This window comes from Diadema antillarum, unplaced genomic scaffold (assembly GCF_040938485.1).
Source record: "Diadema antillarum isolate AM-2024a unplaced genomic scaffold, OU_Dant_1.0 scf00000060, whole genome shotgun sequence".
Classification (NCBI taxonomy): domain Eukaryota; kingdom Metazoa; phylum Echinodermata; class Echinoidea; order Diadematoida; family Diadematidae; genus Diadema; species Diadema antillarum.
The window spans coordinates 1,506,160-1,527,254 of NW_027270949.1; the positions used below are offsets into that span (position 1 = coordinate 1,506,160).

Consider the following 21,095-nt stretch of genomic DNA (forward strand, 5'->3'; position numbering starts at 1 on the left):
AGAAGTAGGTTAGCAAGTTTCAGTCACCTGCATCCGTTAAAACCTCTGTGCTACGACTCATGGCATAGATCTGTCACCTGTAAGACTTTCTGACCGCATGCAGACGGATGATGACATGGAGTATATGATATGAAATTACAACTCTCAATTCCATTTACGTACGCTCATTTTTTTTTTTTAACCTTACCAGGACAGATTTCAAATGAGTTTAAAAACTTTTTGCACTTTATTTGTTAAAATTCCCCCACTGCCTTTGACATTTTTCCTCCCTGTGTAAGGTTTCAAGCCACTGGGACTGGCTCACCAAACGTCTGCCACGCTTTGGCCGCTTATTTCTGACAACAGGTGCTCCTTTGAATCACGGATTAGCGCTAATCGTCTCATTGAATTCAATCAGCGCACTCACCGGAAAGGGCTCACACACGACCCATCCGCTGAACTGGCAGGACAGAGTCTACGTATCTCTCCCTCTCTTTATCCCTCCCTCACTCCATCTGTCTCCCCCCCCCCCCCCCCCCCTCCCCCTTCTTAAAGGGATGGTATGGTTCTGGTTGAGATGAGGGATTCAGATTTTAACTTTGTTCAAAATGATTAGAAAACACTTATGTGAAATATTAAAGAGCATACAATTATGAGATGAATGAAAAGTTATTACATGAATATTGGTTTTGAAATGGCTGAGATATCTAAAAACAAACAGGTCCCAGTAAAAGGTGGGACCTACCTTTTGTTAGGACCACTTTTGCTTTGCTTTATTTTTGGATATCTCATCTGTTTCAAAAACCGATTTTCATCAAATAAGCTTTATTCTTCTTCTTAGAATTGTGTGCTCTTTAATATTTCAAATAAGTGGTTCCTAATTATCTCGAAAAAAGTTAAAATCTGAATCCCCTATCTCAACCAAAACTATATCACCCCTTTAATATCTTTTGCCCCTTTCTCTCTCTCTCACACTCTTTACCTGACTATGTTCTTCTTATGTCTACCTCTCTTGTTTCTCTTCTGATATCTGTCTGTACGACAAATTTCAGGGATGCCAGTTAGCATAAAAGAGAGGGACTGCAATACACCTTCTTGACTCTACTTTGTACAAGAAAGGGCCTGTATATACAGGGTCTTGCCTGGAAACTGGCATCCCTATATTTTTCTCTTTCTCTAATGTTGCCCTTTTTATCTTTCATTTTCTGTCCATCTACCTGCTTTTCTTCCTCACTTTCTCTGTTTTGTTTTGTATTTTCTTCTTCTTTTTCCCCTCCTCATCTTTCTATTTCTGTCATTTGGTGCACATCTCTCTCTCTCTCCCTTTCTCTATTGTTTCTCTTTATATCTTCCTTTTTCAGTCCATCTACTTGCCTATTTGTTTTCTATTTTCTATTCTCTTTGCATCTAACTCCCCCTCCCCTTCTCTCTCTCACACACACCCTCCTTTTCTCTCCCTTCTATACTTGGCTTGTCCAGATCCCACCACCAGTTGTCCATGCTTGGCCAGCAACGGTCAGGAAGTTAGACGGTATTAGTCATTATTTCATCAACGGGGTGCATTTGACAGGCGAGTTAAATTCCTTGGCTCTGTCAGACACCGGGAGGGAGACGGGACGAGGGACAGGAAAAACACCTGCCAATCAACTTGGCAGTGCGCTCATTTTGGGATTCCAAAATGACACAATATTTGGCCCGTTACGGCATGAGCTGCCGGACAGTGGCAATTACGTAAATCTGCAGGGAAACGAGCGAGGATCAGACAATAAAGATCCTGCGTTTTGTGAAGACTTAACCTGGAATAATACCAAAGGAGAGATTTCAATAACAATAACCAAAAAAAAAAAAGCAAAAACAGAAGCTTCTCCTAACAGAGATAATGACTTGTCAAATTCATACAAGCTAAACTATGGCATAGCTGTCAAAAAAAAAAACCTCGACATGGCAGCACCACCTCGCAAAACTGGACACTCAAAATGCCATGGTCATAACAGTAACAAAGGCACGCAAGAAAAATTCCCTTTTTTCCTCCCCTGTCATCTTCAGGTCACAATTCCAGGTACGGATTTCATTTTTGAAGAAAGGGTGCCATATCATGCTATGAATTACATCCCACAAGATTCGAATTGTCTCTTCTATACAAAAGACCACATAAATGGGGTCTAATCACTTTACAAGTCAGAAACATCGCACTAGAATGAGGTATATTAAGAAGAAGGAGAAGAAGAAGAAGAGGAAGACAAATTTATAAACAACCAAGACAAAGCAAAAACTTTAGAGCACTTCAATGAAATGGGGATAAAAAGGTATAAGAGGAGAAGAGAAATATACAAAGAAATAATGAAGAAAACAAGAAAGACAGTAAAAGATATGTGAATCAGATTTAGGGGTGAAAACTCTCCATCGTAAGACACATAAACATCATGGGAATCAAAGATTGAAAAAAAAAATGGGATAAACATGAAATTCGGAAATCGGCTCACCAGAATAGAGTCGGGCGTCTGCGCTCTCATGCTGACTTTAGTTCGGTCTTTGATACTCGGCACTTCGATCGGCTCCGTGCTCGTAAAACTCAGAATCCTGACACCTGTAAGGTTGGAGGACAAATCAAAACATGTTTTTCATTGTTGGAATTTGCTAAATCTAATTGGAGAAAAATCGTGAGAGCAGACAATGCGCCGACATCAAGATAGGTGCGCCACGCAGACAAAGTGTGACATGCGATTGATCAGAATGACGAAATTCCAACAATAGCACCTCCGTGAAGGGCGGGGCATACTAATCTGCAGGTGGAATCTATTGAAATTTACCTCAGACAGAAGAAAGAAAGGAAAAAAGGAGGCAAAAATAACATTCTTTTGTGCCCTGAGGTTTCCCTTTCATCTGTATGTACACCCAAGGGAAAGTCCAGCATCTGCTAATTTTGAGCACTGCCTTCATTGCAGGCGATCTAAACAGAGCAGGATGAACATATACACATATTCATGTGTAACAAAGCATACAAGTGCAATTTCACACATAGGAAACTGATACTGAAGACGAAAACATGAACAACAGATATTGACAGTGTGGTAATGACTATCATAATCAGAACAGTTCAATTCCCCTTTAAAGGAGACTCTTATTTCGATGAACAGCACTCCATCGACCTCATCATGGTCACATGATTGCAAGTGTGTGGAAGACCAAATCATACTTGTCCTTGAATTTTTTTACATGTGATGGTATATGAGTGGAAATGAAACCTCTTCAGAGGCCTTGCACACAATTATGAAGTAAATATATCTGACCTACAATTGTAGTAATGAATCGGCACATCGAAACAAATTGAAGGATGTTTACAATAAAAACATTAATGCAAAGATAGTATTTACAATAAAAACATTAATGCAAAGATAAACCAAGGTTTACATTTTTGAAGGATGTCACATGGACATCATAACCAAGGATCCAAAATGATCATTTTTTACATACTTATTGTATACAGAGAAGTATAACAATATTTACACACTATTTTTTTTTTGCTATAGTTTGCAATGCTATTTGCATTTTCTCTGCCTCTAACTTCAAACAAAAAGTGAATTCAATGGGTGCACTTACTACGTACAAGTTGTAAGAATTCTAAGACAATCACCCCATGGGAAATTGCCCCAGACCCTTCCCCTGACCCTAACCCTAATCCTGAACCTCATTTTAAACCTAACCCAAATTCTAGCCCTATCCTATCCCTAACCCTAAATTTTTACATTAACCCTATCACTAAGTAGTATTTAGCCAGGGGGGGGGGGGGGGGGGGGGTATTTGTCCTGACATGGGTTGTCCAGGTGTTGGAAGTTATTTGGTTTACAAACTGTAAGCTCTGTGGTGACTATAATTATTACTACCATAATAGGTACAATAAGATGAAACTTACAGAGATGAAATAATTGTTTGGGCATAAACTGATGTTCAAAACAAGAAGAAGAAGAAGGAAAAGAAAGGATGATTAACAACGAGCTCACTTAAGACCAGTGCAGGTTTCACATGACATCATAATTACACCATGCTCTCTCCCTCTCACTCTCCAATTAGCTCTTTAATGTGTTTACTGTAAACTTGTTGCATGTCCATCAATCAACACTGTAGGATTGTATCTTCACATCCTGGTTCACCTTAAAATCCTCATCGTAAGCTCACAGAGCGCTAACGTGCAGAGCATGTTACTCACAAGAAAGTTGTGATTAACAGAGATGAGAAAAACAAAGAGAGAGAGAGTGAGTGTGTGTGTGTGTGCGTGTGTGATTAGACAAGAAAGATGAAAAAAAAAGAAATGAAAAGGAGAGCAAGTGTGAGGAAACGATGAGAAGGAGAAAGAGAAAGAGAAACAGCACTGCGCAACATGACACTTGATAAAGGGAATTGCCTGGGAAATGGAAGATTGTGTGAATGACGGATTACTTGGTGTAATGCTTCTTTTGTTACCAAAATCATGTCAGCGAAAGAAAAAGTAAGGGGGGGGGGGGAGAGAAAAAAAATGGAAGATAGAAAGAAGGGGATAAAATGACAAAAGTGAGAGAGTCAGTGATAGATACCCTTGTCTTGTTATTCACCAGAAAAAGTGAAGAAAAGTCAGAAAGATAGAAAGCAAAAGGGGGTAGGGGTGGAAGGAGAAGAGAGAATGACAGACAGGAGAACTTTGGGGGGAACTAGGTGAGGTGTCGACAACAGAAGCTTCATCTCTCTGACTCATTCTCGCTTGATTCCGCTCAAGAAAAACATTCTTTGCTATTCTTCTGTTTTTTGCCCCCTCCATCTCTCTTTCTCTTTTCTCCTAGTCAGGGGGAGTCACTGCGCACCAAAGCCGTTCCCCAGAGAGTCGGGAAGGGGGACTTGGCCCAGCTTTTGGGTAGGCGGAGGGGTGAGACATGGGGGCGGTTTGTTTGGATGGAGCCATTTTTAGCTCTCGAGTACTACTAGCATGCCCCCCTCTCCAAAATCCACTCCCTAACCCCCTCCCGTTTCGCATCCCCTTTTCTCCTCTACCATTACTATGACGATATGAGTGAGAATCCTAATCGATACAGAATTCATTTCATTGAAGAGATATAATGAAGAAACACTGATATTATTAACCCCTTGAAGACGAGTCCCGACAATACTCGGGCAGGTGTCTATGGGAAATGCATGTTATAGCAAAATCAGTCCATTCTCAATGGGTTCATTTCTATGTATTTGTTCATGAGGTTTTCTTCAATGCCTCACTAATGTTTTCAAATGGCAAACTGTCAAGGGATCTTGTCTTTAAACCCTCTGGCCCGAATTCACAAAGGTGGTTTTAACTTAGACCATGGTACAAATTTAGACCATGGTCTAAAATAAGCGTTAAATAAGCGTACCAATACATGCGCGCATCAATGCACGGTTTTTTACTGGATGCCTGTTAGCGTACGCAATCTGTCAATCATATCTACACAGAAGAAATATACATAAACCATGGTTTAAATTTAGACCGCCTTCGCGAATTCAGGCCTCTGTGTTGCCATGGAAATAAGAAGAGATTTCACTCTGCGCATTGGTCTACCCCTTACGTCTTTGAGGACGAGCTGATTTTGCTATTATATGCATTTCGCATAGACACCTACATGAGTACGTTCTTATTATTCGGGACAAGTATTCAATGGGTTAATATGCCAAGTTTGCTGCTTGGCATGTCTGTTGGAGCACCATATTCCATTGGCACAGATATCTGCAAACTAATTGCCAAATAATACAGATTACACCTAATTGTCTTAATCCCTATTGTGTCAACATGGCCTTCCTGTTGGACTGAGGCATATTGTTAGGCCTGAGTGGTCTTTGCCAACTTTACAGCCAGGTCAAGATTGGATGGATTATGAAATGATAATGGAAAAGCCTGGCAGGTTGAAGGCGCATAGACCTGGTGGTTGCGGGGGCGCTGTTGGATGATACTGCCCATATATACGGCACTGATACTGCCCAGTGCCGTATATATATGGCACTGATACTGCCGATCACCGTTAGCATGATACGAAGATTGCCGAAGTTGAGCTGTCATCAAGAGTAAAGCGCGTAGGTGTTGCTAGGTAACGTTGCCTTCATTGTCTTCTGCACGTCACACAGTCTGTAGTGATGCCAGGGTGCATGCTTCTTAGTATTACATCACAGAAGATGTTTGCTAAAGCTGTCATCATCAACCGAATCATGAGCCGAACCGTGATCGGACCACTGACTACAGTGGATTGGACTTCTTGGGACTCGTGGAAATGGGTCACAGCGTAAATGCTAAAGAGGAGTCGATAGCATTGGTCTCTATAGGAAACTTGCGCCGTGCGCCCGCGTACGCATTCGACTAAACCACTGGGTCTATGTGCCTTTAAGCTATGTGCTTGGGCTCATCAAGATTTAAAAGGTATTGTTACCATTGGGAGCAGGGATTAAAAAATGTTTGAGTTATCATATTTGATACAGAAGCGTAGGTCAGTTGTATCACAAATCATCCTACCATATAAAAAATGTTGCAATAAAGCCTGGAATATAAGGAAATATCACTATTATTCTAAATAAACCATAACTGTAGACAGTTAATTCGAGAAACAATTTTGTTACATCTATTGTTCACATTTCGTATATAATAACAATACTTAACACTGATTATACTGATCAACATTTTCATATGGGTTGTTTCTATTCCTAACTAACAATTTAGAACTATTGTATTTTGAAGCACTTAGGCTGGGTTTTTTTTTTTGGTTTCATCTGCAAATGGTAAATAATACCTTTAAAGGGAAACTGCAAGAGGAGTTCATATCTATAGCTGATAGCAAACAGAGAAGTGGGAGGGGTGGAGGAGAGGGAGGGGTAGGGGTAATGGCAGTCTACTGTCAGCATTTCTTGTGACACCTGTAGATGCAGGCTGTAATCATTGTTGGTATTATATGTACATGTATGTCATAAGGATAACTGATATGATATGGTACAAGTGTATCACCAATACATGGCACTGCAGGTGTATTGCACACACACACATGCACATTGCACATAATTCTACGTGTACAACTCTATCGCACAGAGAGGAGATGTAATGTGTGTTCGAAATCAAGGCAGACATTTTTGATTTGGCATGCATTTTTGTGAGTTACCTGATGCAATCCGATATGATACATCTGACCCTAGTGTAGTATAAAGTACTACTGTGTATTTTATCCCTTCCTGTGTTTGCCAATTGGTAGATACACTTTACAACGTATCTTCTGGCAAGCATTGGACAATAGAGCAACTCAGATGCCCTGGACTTAATTTGGAATGCAGAAAGTTTAAGTAATCCTTTTGCAATTGATTCTTAACTTTTTTTTGCAGTAACTTTTCTGCATAAATGATTTAATCCTGACAAATTCACTACTATGCTAAGCATACTCGTCAGGGGATGAGAAAAATGCTATTTGTATTGCTGGGCAGATTATGATACAGACATACTAAACAGAAATACATGAATCTTTACAATATAAACAGCCAGGATCTACACTCCAATGTTTCATTTGTGTCCTCTCATATGGTGAAAATACTCGAGCTACACCTGCAGAAAGCGACTCAATACAAATTCAAATAACTGGGAGAGTTTTTACAAGGAACAAACAGGGTTAAATGAACTTGGCATGCCAGTAACTTCTAGACCCAAATTCAACCTCAAAAACAGAAAAAGAAAAAAGTCAATTCTTTACAAGAGAGAAAGGTTATTCAGCGGACACAGTTTTGCTTGATTTTATTTCGCCTGCTTTTTAAGAACCTTTGCCTCAAGTACATTATGACAGCAGTCACCGTTGCAGCACAGACCCAAGGGGTCCCTGCCTAGCAGTCACCTCTGCCTGAACTCCGGGGGAGGGAGTGGGGGATTGGCTACAGTGGACCTGGTGGGGAGAAAAAAAAAAGAAGGGTGTCAATGCCCACGTACATATTGAACATATCCCAGAAGTTGTCGTCAGGTAGCACTTGCCTCGCTGCGGTTGTGCTTTTCAGAGGGTCTACGAAACAGCTTCCTTACTTACGGGCGGTGAATATTGCTAGGTACATAATGTACAATCTTTTCCTTCTGTTCCTCGTTGAATTTTCCTCTTTTCCTCACCAAACTCTACAATGAAGAACTGACCCTAAAACAGCCTGATATGTATAGGAAATTAACTTCGAGTCATTCAATAAGCCAGTTCGGGGTTAGCTCATGGGCACATTGGTACAAATGACCTTTCTTCTTTCTCAGTTTATTAGGCACTCCACTTTGACCCCGTTTACAGTGTGGGGCTGGGCCGAGCCGCGGCCGAGCCCAGCCTCAATTGTGAGGCCGGGCCCCGTAATTTTGTCCGTTTACACTGCCGGGCTCGGCCGTGCTTTTGATTCAAACCTTTCAATATTTTGTCGTAGTGAGTGGCGCTCTGCTTGTAAACAAATGCAGTTTGGTATTGTCTGGTTTTCAGACCCTTTGCCAAATGAATTCCGTGGCGACAAAGTCGTCGTTCGGGCAAAGGCCTTTCCCGAAGGAAAGAATCCTTTGCAGGAAAAAAAACACCTTAAACTATACTAGTTTTCGACGTTGAGGGGGTTAATATCCTGAAAAGCGAAAGATACAGGCAGAGGGTTTGGAAGCCAGACTAAAATTGGCCGCGCATTTGGCCCAGTTTGCGTTTACACCAAGAAAAGGCCGGGCTCGGCCGCGGCCGAATCCACCTCCAGAGCGAGGCCAAATGCGAGGCCAATTTTGGCCTCGCATTTGGCCTTTTGCACGTTTACACTGAAGCTGGGCACGGCCGCGGCCGAGCCGCAGCCGAGCCTCGCACTGTAAACGGGGTCTAGTTTTCAAGCGACAGAAGGCATAACCTTGCCCAACGTAACAATTTGTGGAATTCATCAGCCATGTTCAAACAAAGGATGAACTTGCGTAGACTAAGTGACCAGAATGATCCATCAATTAGCACTTTGGAAAGCATCCATTTCATTATTTTGCATTGAATGCATTGACAATCTTTTTCTATTGATATTGTCAAATATATACCACTTTTAATGTCAGGTGGATGTGCCAGCAAGCACCACTTATAAGGATCACTTGAATAATCACTACATCACAGATGCTTAGCACAGTGAATTTAAATGCAACATGCTCTGCTGGTACAAATGACCTTTTTCTGCTCATGCTCAAAGTGGAACCCCGAACTGGCTTATTATAGCGAATGACAAAAATGAATGCCACTTTCCCCCATTTTGAATACTCCTGAAATAATCACAGCTGTTGTCTTTGAGTAAGGCCAGCTGTTTCACTCTAACCCTCAAGTACAGAATGCAACGCAAGCCTCCATAGTGGTAACCTTACTGGCTGCAAGCTAGTTTATTCTAATATTTTTGCCTCTACATTTTATACATGACCTGTCCATAGCAATAAATTCATCAGTCTGGAGCCAGACTATCAACCCTGATGTGTTACCAGTGGTTCCGTGACATTTGTTCCTGCAACAATTGCTCCCATGAAATATCTGCTCGCTAAGCCAAACATAAATTCTACCCACAAACATAACCCTAACCCTAATCCTAATCCTCACATCAAACTAAACTGAAAACCCTATCACAAGCCCAACCCTAACCCTAAGTCCCTGGAGAAAATAAAACCAGTGCAAATTGTTGCCGGTGCAAATGCTGTAGGAGCTGATGTCATGTCGCCTTTACCAGTACCATCCCAGTGTGTATGTCACTCATGCAGGCAAGAAGGGGGAAGGTGGGGGGGGGGGGGGGGAATAGTCTGCACCCAAGGCTCACATTCAGCGAATTTAGACAGGCCCTTGAGGGGAAAAGACAGCTAATGTGGATCAACAAGGAAATTGTGCTGGCATCTCAAGGCTAGTTCATCAGTTCACAAAGCACATTAAATCAGCATACAGGAACTCGCAGCTGCCAAGGGGATATGTGTACCTGTGCAAAGACCAATCACAAATGCCTACTTTAGACGTTGCCATGGTAGCTACGACAGTTGTACCCCCAGGTGATGCAAGTCTTCTTACTATATGGGGCTCTTTTCAGTTTCTACAGCGAGTAAGCCTCTCTCAGTATACACTGCACAGGCAAAAACATGCAAAGTGAATATCCCAGTCTGCAAAGAAGTCATTTCATGACAGGATAATGTGCATATGTGACCCTGCACCTCAAAACAAACAAAAGTCGCCAGACATGAATTTATAGTTAAGACCATGTTCTGAAAGAGCAGACTTTAAGCTTTAAAATGATGTATAACTCAAATCAAATGGACTCTCCTAACCTATCTAAATATTGGAAAGAAAGCACAAACTCAGGAAAAGTGGAAAATGAGAAAAGAGGCTCTGAAGTACAGTGTCTATTCAAGCGCTTAATCTTTACCAAACTGTGCTGGCTGTGAGATGAATGGGACAAAAAACAGGAAGTAAACCACCAGAGTAACAACAATGAAGGGATTATCAGATTAAACTGAAATTCAGCATGCCTCATTAACACGTTCTGTCCATAATTAATGCCAACTTTCAAAGCAGTAGCACTATCCTTTCAAAAGTTATTAGAGTTGAAAGTGAAGAGTGTGGACAAGGTTTTTCAGAAATGAAAAAAGGATTCTAAAGACACACCTAATCACACTATTCTACCAAAAATGTTCGAGATAAACTGCTAAAAAAACACACTTTCCTGCCCGTTTTATGATACCAAATTTTAGCATTATGTAAAAGAAGACCCACTCTTTCAGAAAATACGAAAAAGGCAAGTTCGGCTAGGTTGACCCATTTCACTTATTTTCAGTCCTCATGCAAAATCAGTGTGTGCGACTTTATGTTCGTTTTGAGGTGCACGGTCACATATATACTATACATGTATATACAAAATTTACCTTAAACCGTATGGCCCAAATGCCCATTCATATGCCATCCCATTTACATGTATCATATCACTATGCACATAGCCACATGAGTGTAAAAAATGTTCAAAGACCCCAACTGTGTCTTATCACTATGTTTCCCCTATAAAGTATATGTAACAGAAATTAACACTGAGGGCTGTTAGATACTAAAAAACTGAAAGAGTCGGATTAAATTTTGCTTTCTCATTTCCCCCCTCTTCGACACTCCATTCCCAGGCTGCCATCATTTCAAGCATCGGCTTACGATGTGCGGCCTGCTGCATATTTCCCTTCGTAAATATTCCCTTTAGCAGATATTGATTAGTCTTTGTTGATAACAAATTTGCAAGGTTTGTTTACATTCTGATCTGCAGTCAGTAAAGTTGAAAGATAATTATCAATTGTTATTTTCATTTCATTTCAATCATTTATTGTCCATATCACGGATATTTGTTTTGTTCACATGCTTTTTACAAAAAAAAAAAAAAATTGTACTAACATGTAGAAGAAACACAGAAGTAAAACCAAACAAGCAAACAAACAAATATTGTATCATCACAACAAAGATGAAAGATGAGACAAATCTTCTTCCATCAGTAGACGGTCATGATGATACACGATGATCAAGATGCCACTCTTTAAGGGGGGGGGGGGGGGGCAATCTGTAGGTTTTGTGTTCCTCACCTGTGTCTAAGTCAGCCACACCCGACGACACCTCTCTGTGGTTTTTCACGATGCTCTCCCGTTCGGTGTGGCGGGGGTCCGGTAACGTCCGGCTCTTCCTACGCTTGCTGCCTTTCCTCCCCGTCGGGTAGCCATCGACTGAACTCACAGACGACCGCTGCAAAGATAAAAAGGACAAACAAGGTGGCTTTTCTTAGACTATTCTCAGATTCAAAGTTCAATCATCTGACAAACCTCTTTTTTGTGTGTCTTCTTTGATATACCCTTTTACTTGTCATTCCCGAGTCATTCTCACCTTGTTTTCAGTATCAATTTTACAGATTTTGTGCAGTCATTACTACAGCAATCCAGCACTGTATGTTGTCATTGCTGTTAATTATTGTGGTAGAGGTACAGCTGTAGTGGTAGTAACAGAAGAATTAGAAGTTATTTTGGTGGCTGATGTTGTAGTACTTCTAGTAAAAGTAACAGAAGTAGCATTAGGGTTGAAAAATACATCATAATCTTTTGAAATGTTGATTGATGTCTAATGGTGTAATGAAAGATATGGTAGGGTGAGTGTAAGTTTCATGTCCAAATGAGTGTGTGTTTATGTGTGTACATCTATGTGTGTGTGTCTGTGTGCATGCATGTGTGTTTGTTACATGTACAATATTGTATGTGTGCCTACGGATGTCTAGATGTGCTTCAATAACATCACTGGATGCTAAAGATAAGAATAAGATTTTCTACAGACAGTCTGAAAATGAGACTATAGCCTTTTTCTGAGGAAGAGAAGAAGAAGAAGAAACAAAGAGAATGATGTGGAAATGAGGGGCTCTCCAAAGTAAATCGTCCTCCGCTAATTGTCGCGGGGCCCCCTCGGGAGGGCAACGATGGACAGCAGTGGATTCGTCTGTCAGCGGCAGGAATTAGATCGGCATTGAGACGTGCGAAGTCCTGATGCAATCTTTGCAGTCATTTCGGCAGCTTGTCACAGGGGGGTAAATGACTACGCTAGAGGCTACCAGGAAAAAAAACAGGACTGAAACAAAACCAAAGCCACCCCCCACCAAAAAGACAAATAATTATCAAGAGCAAAGGAAAGCAAAAGAATGCCTCCATGCATAAACAAACATAATAATAAATTCTTTCAAGGAATAAATGGACGAAAACATTATTGTAATTGTTGAATCTCTAAACAATAGAAGAGGGATGTCTGTATTTCCACAACCACAAAATGAACTGAATTACTCCGAAGGAGCATCAACAAATCATTTCCTGATGTTGCCCAACTGTAAACATGGACATTTTCGATGTGCAAGTGTACATTCATTTTTTCATATTTTGTGCTACTTTTGGGTAACGCGAATTCTGAAACCCGCGAATTCTGAAACCCGCGAAAACATCTCCACAATTTTCTCTGCACATTTTGAATGAATTGACAATTACGCAGCATGAGTTCAGGAATATGTCTGTTTAATAGGCCGCTTTTAAACAGCATGAAAAATTAATTGCATGAAAATATCAATGATCAAAGTATGTATCATGTCCTTCTGCGTGTTCTTCTGAGACTACAAACTACATGTACCTTCTCAGCCTGGTGAAAGTAATGTAACACCAGTGGTTCTGTGTATTCCTTCCAAGTGTAATGCATTACACCATCGGTGCATGTGTTAATCATCCTGCTAATGTGTGCTCTGTGATCTATAGCTGCAAACTACACCATGTAACTTTCTCAGCTCGGTAAAGTGTAACACCATTGGCTCTGTGTATCTCTTCGAAGCGTATCTGATTACACCACTAGTAGGGGTGTTGATCATCCTACTATTATGTGTTCTGAGATTACAAACTCCCTTCTTAACTTGGTACAGTATAACACCAGTAGCTCTGTGTATCTCTTCCAAGTGTATGACATTACACCAATGATACACATGTTAATCATCCTGTTATTATTGTTGCTCCAAGATTGCATACACCCTTCTTGTCTCGGTGTCAAAAGTATAACACCAGCCATGCCTCTGTGTATTCCTTCCAAACAATTGAACACTCATCCTGTCATTCACAAGGGAGTGTCTACATACACATTATATGTCATGTTATCTCAACAAATCTCATTGTTATCATTTTTTTCTGTAAGGTTTGTTTAACATTCTGAAGGAAACTAGCTGGGAACTAGAGGGGAAAGTCCCCCTTCAGGCCCAAATATTCATCATGTTGTTGTTGAGAGCTGTATTCCAATAGTGTTCAACAGTGTCTGAGTACTTAGACCTCCTAATACACAACCAACTTGTTCACCCGTGATGCACATTATAATTGCCATATTGTGAGTAAGACGCAAACAAAAGTATGTACAAAATACAGAAACAGTGACAAATTAAAGAAAGAGAGAAAAAAGTGTAGGAGCAAGGAAAGCTGTGACATGCGCTGTAACTCCTTCCTTCTCAGGAAATGAGGCATTCAAATGTACCTGATGAGTTATTCAATCACTTACGTCCTTTCCACTTAACTCTTTCAGGTACTCTAAAAAAACAACAACAAACACGCAAAAACAAAAACAAGTCATGTACCCCCATGAGAACATCACTCATTCCTTGCGCAGGGATTAGCCAAAGAACATAAATGTACGTGTACATGTACCTTCTTGCGCAACCTTCTTGTCCAAATACGGTGCAAGGTGTGCATGTGTTGTTGTTGTTGATTTAATGTAAAAAGGGAAAAGAAGAACTGGAGAAGACATGTGAGGCAATGACATCATCGCCTCATCTACATGAGAGTTTGAATGCAAAATGGCTTAAGTGCTATTTTCAAACATTTTAAAGTATGTCCATGATCAGATGGAGCCAGATAAAACCTTTCCAGTGATACAGTACTTCACTTGCTGCATCAAAAGGAATGTCCTTGAAGTTATAATTTCAAATATCACATATTTTCAGATTATTTTCTCTGTACTTCTAGCAGCTTTAATTGCAAATATCTCAAAGTAGCAAGAATGGAGTTACCTCGTTTTGCCATCACACTTCATAATAATGTAGTTTGCACCAATGTGGACTGCCATTATCAGACTCAAGGAAGATACAATATGCCTTTGCATATATGTTACATGAACTTCTGACATACAATTAATATACATTTTTGTGCTTTGCATGTATATGTGTATCATTTTTTTTTTTTTTTTTTTTTTGGGGGGGGGGGTGATGGGGGTTGTTGTTTCTCAACTCAAAGTCAATTACTGAATTGTTTTCGATATAACCTTGATTTTCCCCACTTCCTGAACCTGCCCATGAGTGTGGAATTTTCGTTTGACACCACAAATACCCCCTGAATGGCCCTTTTTGCTGCTCATTGCGACCGGAAGCATTTTGTTTTCCGTTTATAGACATGATCTCATCAATAATGACACTCTTTCAGCGCGGCCTAGACCTTGAGATTGCAAACCTCGTTTCTGCGATGATCACCCATCACTTTTGCCCTAACCAATATTGGGCAATTTGCCATCATGTGAATACTGCATTTAGTGCCTGAGTGCAGCATATTACATTTGAAGAACAATGCTGAAGCATGAAGCTACATCACTGCAAGTTTTTGCATTTCTTCCTAATTTTGGACTCTGGGCTTGAGGTGACAATTAAAAGACATTCATTTTACTATTCTCTATACATCCTTTTAGCACTTTTTCAGACAAACTGTGCTGTTTTGAACAGGTCTGCTGATTAGTCCGAACATCAAAAACAGGATTTAGGAATCTTTGGCCGACTGCCATGGGGTAAGATTTGCCCCCCACCCCCCTTCCATTGGACCTGTACAGGAGGTGTTTAAATGTGATTAAACCAAACTAAAGAGAGAAAAGAAAATGATTCAGAGATGAAAATGGAACATAAAATGTAATGAAAGCACCTGTGAGAATTTTTCTATGAAAATATAAAAGATAGAGAGCACACAAGTTCTGGGTTTCAATGTAATTAACATGAAATATATTCAAAGTAAAATTTTGGAACAATGAGAAGCATCTTGTTTTAAGGAAGGGGGGGGGGGATCACTTCCTCCCTTTCCTCCCCTGCTCCGCCCTGCCCTCCCCCAAACCTGTTGTTCCCCGTCACCGCTGTTCCCTCCCGTTTCCTCATTCTGTGGTTGCGGCTTTATTTTGACACTTGGCAAGGATTCCAAATCCAGAAATTACCATCATGTAATTCTTTCCAAGGACGGCACTCATGGGATGCATGTGTACTACGAGCGAGCTTTAACGAGGCTGCCAGTGCGTGTTTTCTCTCGAAATCAGCGTTTCTCACGATATTTAAGTCTCGATCATGTCATATGACACGTAATTATGCACAGGATACACGAAACATGACATCAAATAGCCACCTATGATGAAGATTTATTATACACCAACAACAAAAGTCCCTTTTATGAATAACGACCTGGTGTAGGGTACCGGAATTGCCATAGAAACAAAAGGACTGAATTTTAGCACTTATCTTTAACTGCTCTGTAAAGAGACACCACATCACAAGGAGGCAAAATCAGGCTAGGACAAACTTTCTCTGAGATTACAATCTCACAAATTTTTGAGATTTATTCCTATTTGGGTTTTCTTTCAAGATAAACAGTGTTAGATCTAAATAGTTTTCCAGAAATATAAAATCTCTGAAATATTAATATGCTTGTAATGAGAGACTTAAAATGCTATTTTAACAGAAACATTTCTGAAAAGAGAAAATCTCTTTTCAGATAATTATCATTTTCTTTCATGTCACACTGCCGAAGATCCAAAGTTTGACAGTCGTACTTTTTAGAGACTTCTATTAGCATCTGTTTCCACATAAGTTCTTCAATCCAACAATGATATTCCGGTTTCTTTTAATCAAATTTACATTTTATTTTTGTTTTCAAGACAAACTACACAATTCTGATCCAATCAGGATGATAGATTTTGATGGTGCAGTCACACATCTCAGCTCACGGGAAGATCAAACATTTTTGGATACTAATTCTGACACCCAATTTCTGACATAATTGCGAAAAAGAAATGGTACTGAGGTCAAAATTAACAAACTTTTGAATAACATGTCTCGTATGTACTGTGTTACAGGATCGTGGAGACAAGATGCTGTAGAAGAACCAACGTGCTGCTGAAAAAGTTGTTTTCAAATGCTTGTCGCATCGCATTTCCTCATCAACATTTGAGGATGGGTGCCGCGAAGCGCCAGACGTGTAGTCTAGTCGCAGTAGCTCCCTCGAGCGTGCCGGTAAGGGCGGCACTCCCCTCCCTTCCACAGGCACGCCAATTATCGCAGTCGTGGCGGCTCCGTCCGTGTTCTCGCTGCATCCCGCACCTGTTCTCATTGGCCTGGTGTGGGGGTTGCAATTCTATCTTGTAACCATCTAAACGTGTTGATGAGCTCGTATTGGGGGGGGGGGGGGCAACATGATGTACTTAATTTTGGTTCATTTATCATAAACTATCCAGCTACAGGCTTTAAATTGCTGAGCATTAGATGTACAAATAACCTTCTCGTCACAGCACAGGTAGCAAAAAAAAAAAGAGAAAACTTTCGCTTCCAGACGAAAATATAATGCCCATCTGTTTTGGTGAAGTAATCAACAGCACTGTGTGGTCAAGAAAGGATATCTTGTGTTGGCCAATCTGGCTGGCGGTATACAGCTTTGTATCATAATCAAAATAATGTTCTACGTTGATTACCCAATGGGTCCTTTCCTTGATTTAACTCTTTCAGCTCTACAACTACAAATTTCCATTATGTACAGACTTGCCATAGATGTCACAGCCCACTCCAAATATTCAATATCTTATTCTCAAAATCTGCTTCCCAACCCCTTGTTTGATCCATTGAATTTCTTTATTGATGTTGTTGTTGTCCCTGCTTTCATTTTACGATCACAGCAGCACTCGCACCTCCTAAATGCTTGAAATGAAAAGGAAATACTGTATTTCCATAAAAAAGGAAAGAAAGAAGGGGTAAATGAAAATAAACCCAACTTACTCTTTTTCTCGAGCGGCAGATAACCAGAATAACTCCATCAGGGTCCTCTACACACTGCATGGACCAACGACACGGTACGCACGGCATTTGGAGGCGTTTGGTACGACCAGGGATATATAAGTACCAGATCAATGCCTTCACCCTCAAGAAGAGGCTCTATTCCCTGCAAGACCTGTTACACTTCTCAACTGAAGACTGTCCTGCGTCCAAATCCAGCCAGCTTCCAAGCAGGGCAAACGGCAAGCAGCGTGTGAAGGCGTTAACGAAAGCCTGTCCTGCAGGCTCACGATTTGGAGGTGATAAACTGCTTCAAAGCGAAGGCATCACATGTGCTAGCTAAGTATGGTTGTGATCTTTTAATTTCCATTCATAACTTCAGCTCCAGGAAATGTGAAAATAAATCCATACACACATGCACAACAATACCATTCCTTCCAACGCACCAAGGAAGTAAACGAGTGCCAATTCACTTTTATCCAGCGAAAATACCGTGGCGTTGGTTTCACTTTCAGTGCGTTGAAGATATTGGCAATACAGACATATGCAGATAGTGCCTCGCTATATGATCATTCAGATACAAGAACAAGTAATTGGATACAGAGCAACTAAGCAATTGTGTGGACAATCCTGCAGACAAGATATTGTGACGTCAGTTTGGCAGATATTGACTGGACATGAAGTCTCATACAGTCCTTCAAAGATCGAGTACATGGACTGCTTGCAATATGTGACCAAGCTGTAAAATCCGCTTTTATGAAAACCAAACTCTGAAGATGGCTCTTCTTCTCAAAGCTGGCACAGCCTCCGAAGAAAAGAAAGAGAGGGGGAAAATGTTTGGAGATGGATGACACATATCACGCCTGGAATTCATGAATGCTCAGGCTGGCTCTTCGGAAGTCGGGAGCGGCAAAATTGAGATGCAAGGATTTTTCAACGTGTGGTGCTGGTAAGCGCATTAAGTCCACGCAAGGATCGACTGACATGCCAAGAATGAGTCAAGGAGCTCTGAATCGAATGACCCAAGCCTTCGGCTAACGGGGGGCAAACTTTCCGCACCAGGACTCGATTCGTTCTACGCACACCTCCTACTATACTTAGTCATCCGACGACGACGGAGCAGCTCATTCATTCCAGGCAAAGGGTCGGGAGGGAGAGCTGAGCTTGTCCAGAAGAAAGCAGCACAATCATACGGAAACTCTCTCGGAACTCCCCTCCTCTTGAGTTGGGGGGGAGGGGGTGAGGTGAGGGGGAAGGGGAAAACTAGGGGCAGGGGGTAAGGGAAGGGGGGGGGGGAGAGCTAATGGACATATTACCAAGGATGACACAATTAGATTAGTCTTTCATTCCACACAATTTTCCTTATGGCCCCTAACTCTACATCTGATTGGATAATAGCACTGCAGACATACTCACATTCTGATATAAGGGTGTCTTTACACTTGCCTGACTTACCAATAGCGACTCCTGCACTTTAAAAGTGATATATGTCCATGGATGACATTTCTAGCTAGTAGCATGCCATACACCAGGGGTCTGTCGCATAAAACTGAGAAAAACTCAGGTTAACCATTAAAAAGGCACTGTTTGCACAATGTTTGAACAAACAAACAAACAAACATACAATCTGTGCTGCAAAGTTTTGAATACATGTACATCCAACAGCTTTGATACATTGTACAAATGTATATTGTGTATAAATACTGTTACAAAATAATCTCAATTAAATAACTCAATTTACCACATGAGTACCTACAGTGTAATCTTCCCACAGAAGGCAGTGGTGCTATAAATCATTTTTGTATGGTTTATCAGCAGGCAATATTTAATTTCAGCTGTCTTGATAGTCACACAATAATTTCACAAAAGTTTGTATACCTCTCTTCCTCAATATATATTATTAACCCCCCCCCCCCCCCTGAGTTTCAATAATTCTGTACAAAATAGATGGAGCCAATACAACAAATAAATCATTATCTTTTTGCATTGAAACAAACATCACTTTTTCCATCAATTCAATTGCATTTTCAATCCACAAAGGGCCCATGTCTGACCAGACCGGAGGATTAGGCACTAAAATGTCTGCTTTCAAAACATTATAATAACCTTCAATCATTCTGCAATTTTGTTTTTATCCTTCGCATCCTCTCATATTACATTGCATTTGACTTCGTAGAATCTACAGCCAACGGAGAACACACAAAGTTTAAAAGCCAATACAGATAGTACTTCTCAATGCTTGTTCAGCAGTGGTCAATGCACTTTTAGAGCTCTCACTCTTCAAGGTTCGGGTGACATCCAGGACAAAACAAAAATGTATGAAATTTGATACATTTGTTATTAATCTTGTACTTATAACCTTTCATGGATTCACACCTACGGATGGAGAACTGTCAAGATTTGTATCATATTTCTCAACCCATTGAGGACGAATCCCGATTAAACTCTCGGGCAAGTGTCTATGGAAAATGTGTTGTAGCAAAATCAGTCCGTCCTCAACGGGTTAAAGGATGTGTACAGTTCTGGTCGAGGTGAGGATTTAGCTTTTAACGTTTTGCGAGATATTCAGAAACCACTCTATGAGATGTCAAAGAGCTTGCAATTCTAAGGGGTATCAAAAGTTTATTTGATGAAAATCGGTTTTGAAATGGCGGAGATATCCAAAAACAAGGTGAAACAAAGAGATCCTAATAAAAGGCGTGGCCTGTAGCCTTTTATTATTATCACTCTTTTTGGGATAACTCAGCCATTTGAAAACGAATTTTCATCAAATAAATGTTGAATCCTTCTTAGAATTACATGCTCTTTCATATTTCATAAGAGGTTTCTCATTATGTCACTTAAGAATGTTCAAAACATAAATCCCCAACTCAACCAGTACTGTACAGTCCCTTTAACGACCAGGTACAATTGTAGCATGGGGATACCACGGAGTGGGAAGGCTTGCCTGGTTTGGATATATGATATTAAAGAATCCTCGTAACAGCTTAATCATTGATCTCTGTGTGAGTATGCACACAAGAGAATTTCGTCTGGAGTCAACCAGTACCAATGAATGTATGCGTCGATGCACATACATGTATTTGCTGACTGGTGCTTCATTTGTATTTGTGGTTTTACGAATGTACCCTGGTGGGCAAGTGAATGAATTGGGTCACCACTGAATCCATACACATAGGTGTGTCTGATGAGCAAAAAGTCTCTCATCGAAGGCTTTCATGAAATGGTTAAAGGTACACTAACCAGGGATTCAAGAGGGCGCCATTCGATGACATGATGACAGCTGCCATCTTCATTACAAAGATTGACAATGTAAAGCTAATGTCGCTGCCGAAGTAAAGGAAAGTCGATCACATATTTAAAGGCAAGCTTCCACGACTTTTAAACAAGCAAACTACAAATTGTCTTTGAAGGATATAAATGTATGTTGAAGGTAGAACCAGCAGGAATCATGGCTGAATGAAGAGAAGAACTGAGGTTGACATTATTGTGACCACACTCACATATGAATTGGTCTCTATTTGGACATTCAGAAAGTGAAAAATGCATTCAAGCAC

At 40.6% G+C, this 21,095-nt stretch overlaps 1 protein-coding gene across 1 annotated transcript in view; it reads right to left on the reverse strand.

The window, feature by feature from the left end:
* LOC139716086 (rho GTPase-activating protein 18-like) overlaps positions 1–21,095 on the reverse strand; it is a 132,614-nt gene that overhangs the window by 64,943 nt on the left and 46,576 nt on the right. The window contains exons 5-6 of the mRNA XM_071627640.1: positions 11,558–11,714; positions 2,463–2,566 (exon numbers count right to left, since the gene is read on the reverse strand). Of these exons, the coding sequence (XP_071483741.1) occupies positions 2,463–2,566; positions 11,558–11,714 (261 nt within the window). The remainder of the gene's footprint in view (positions 1–2,462; positions 2,567–11,557; positions 11,715–21,095) is intronic.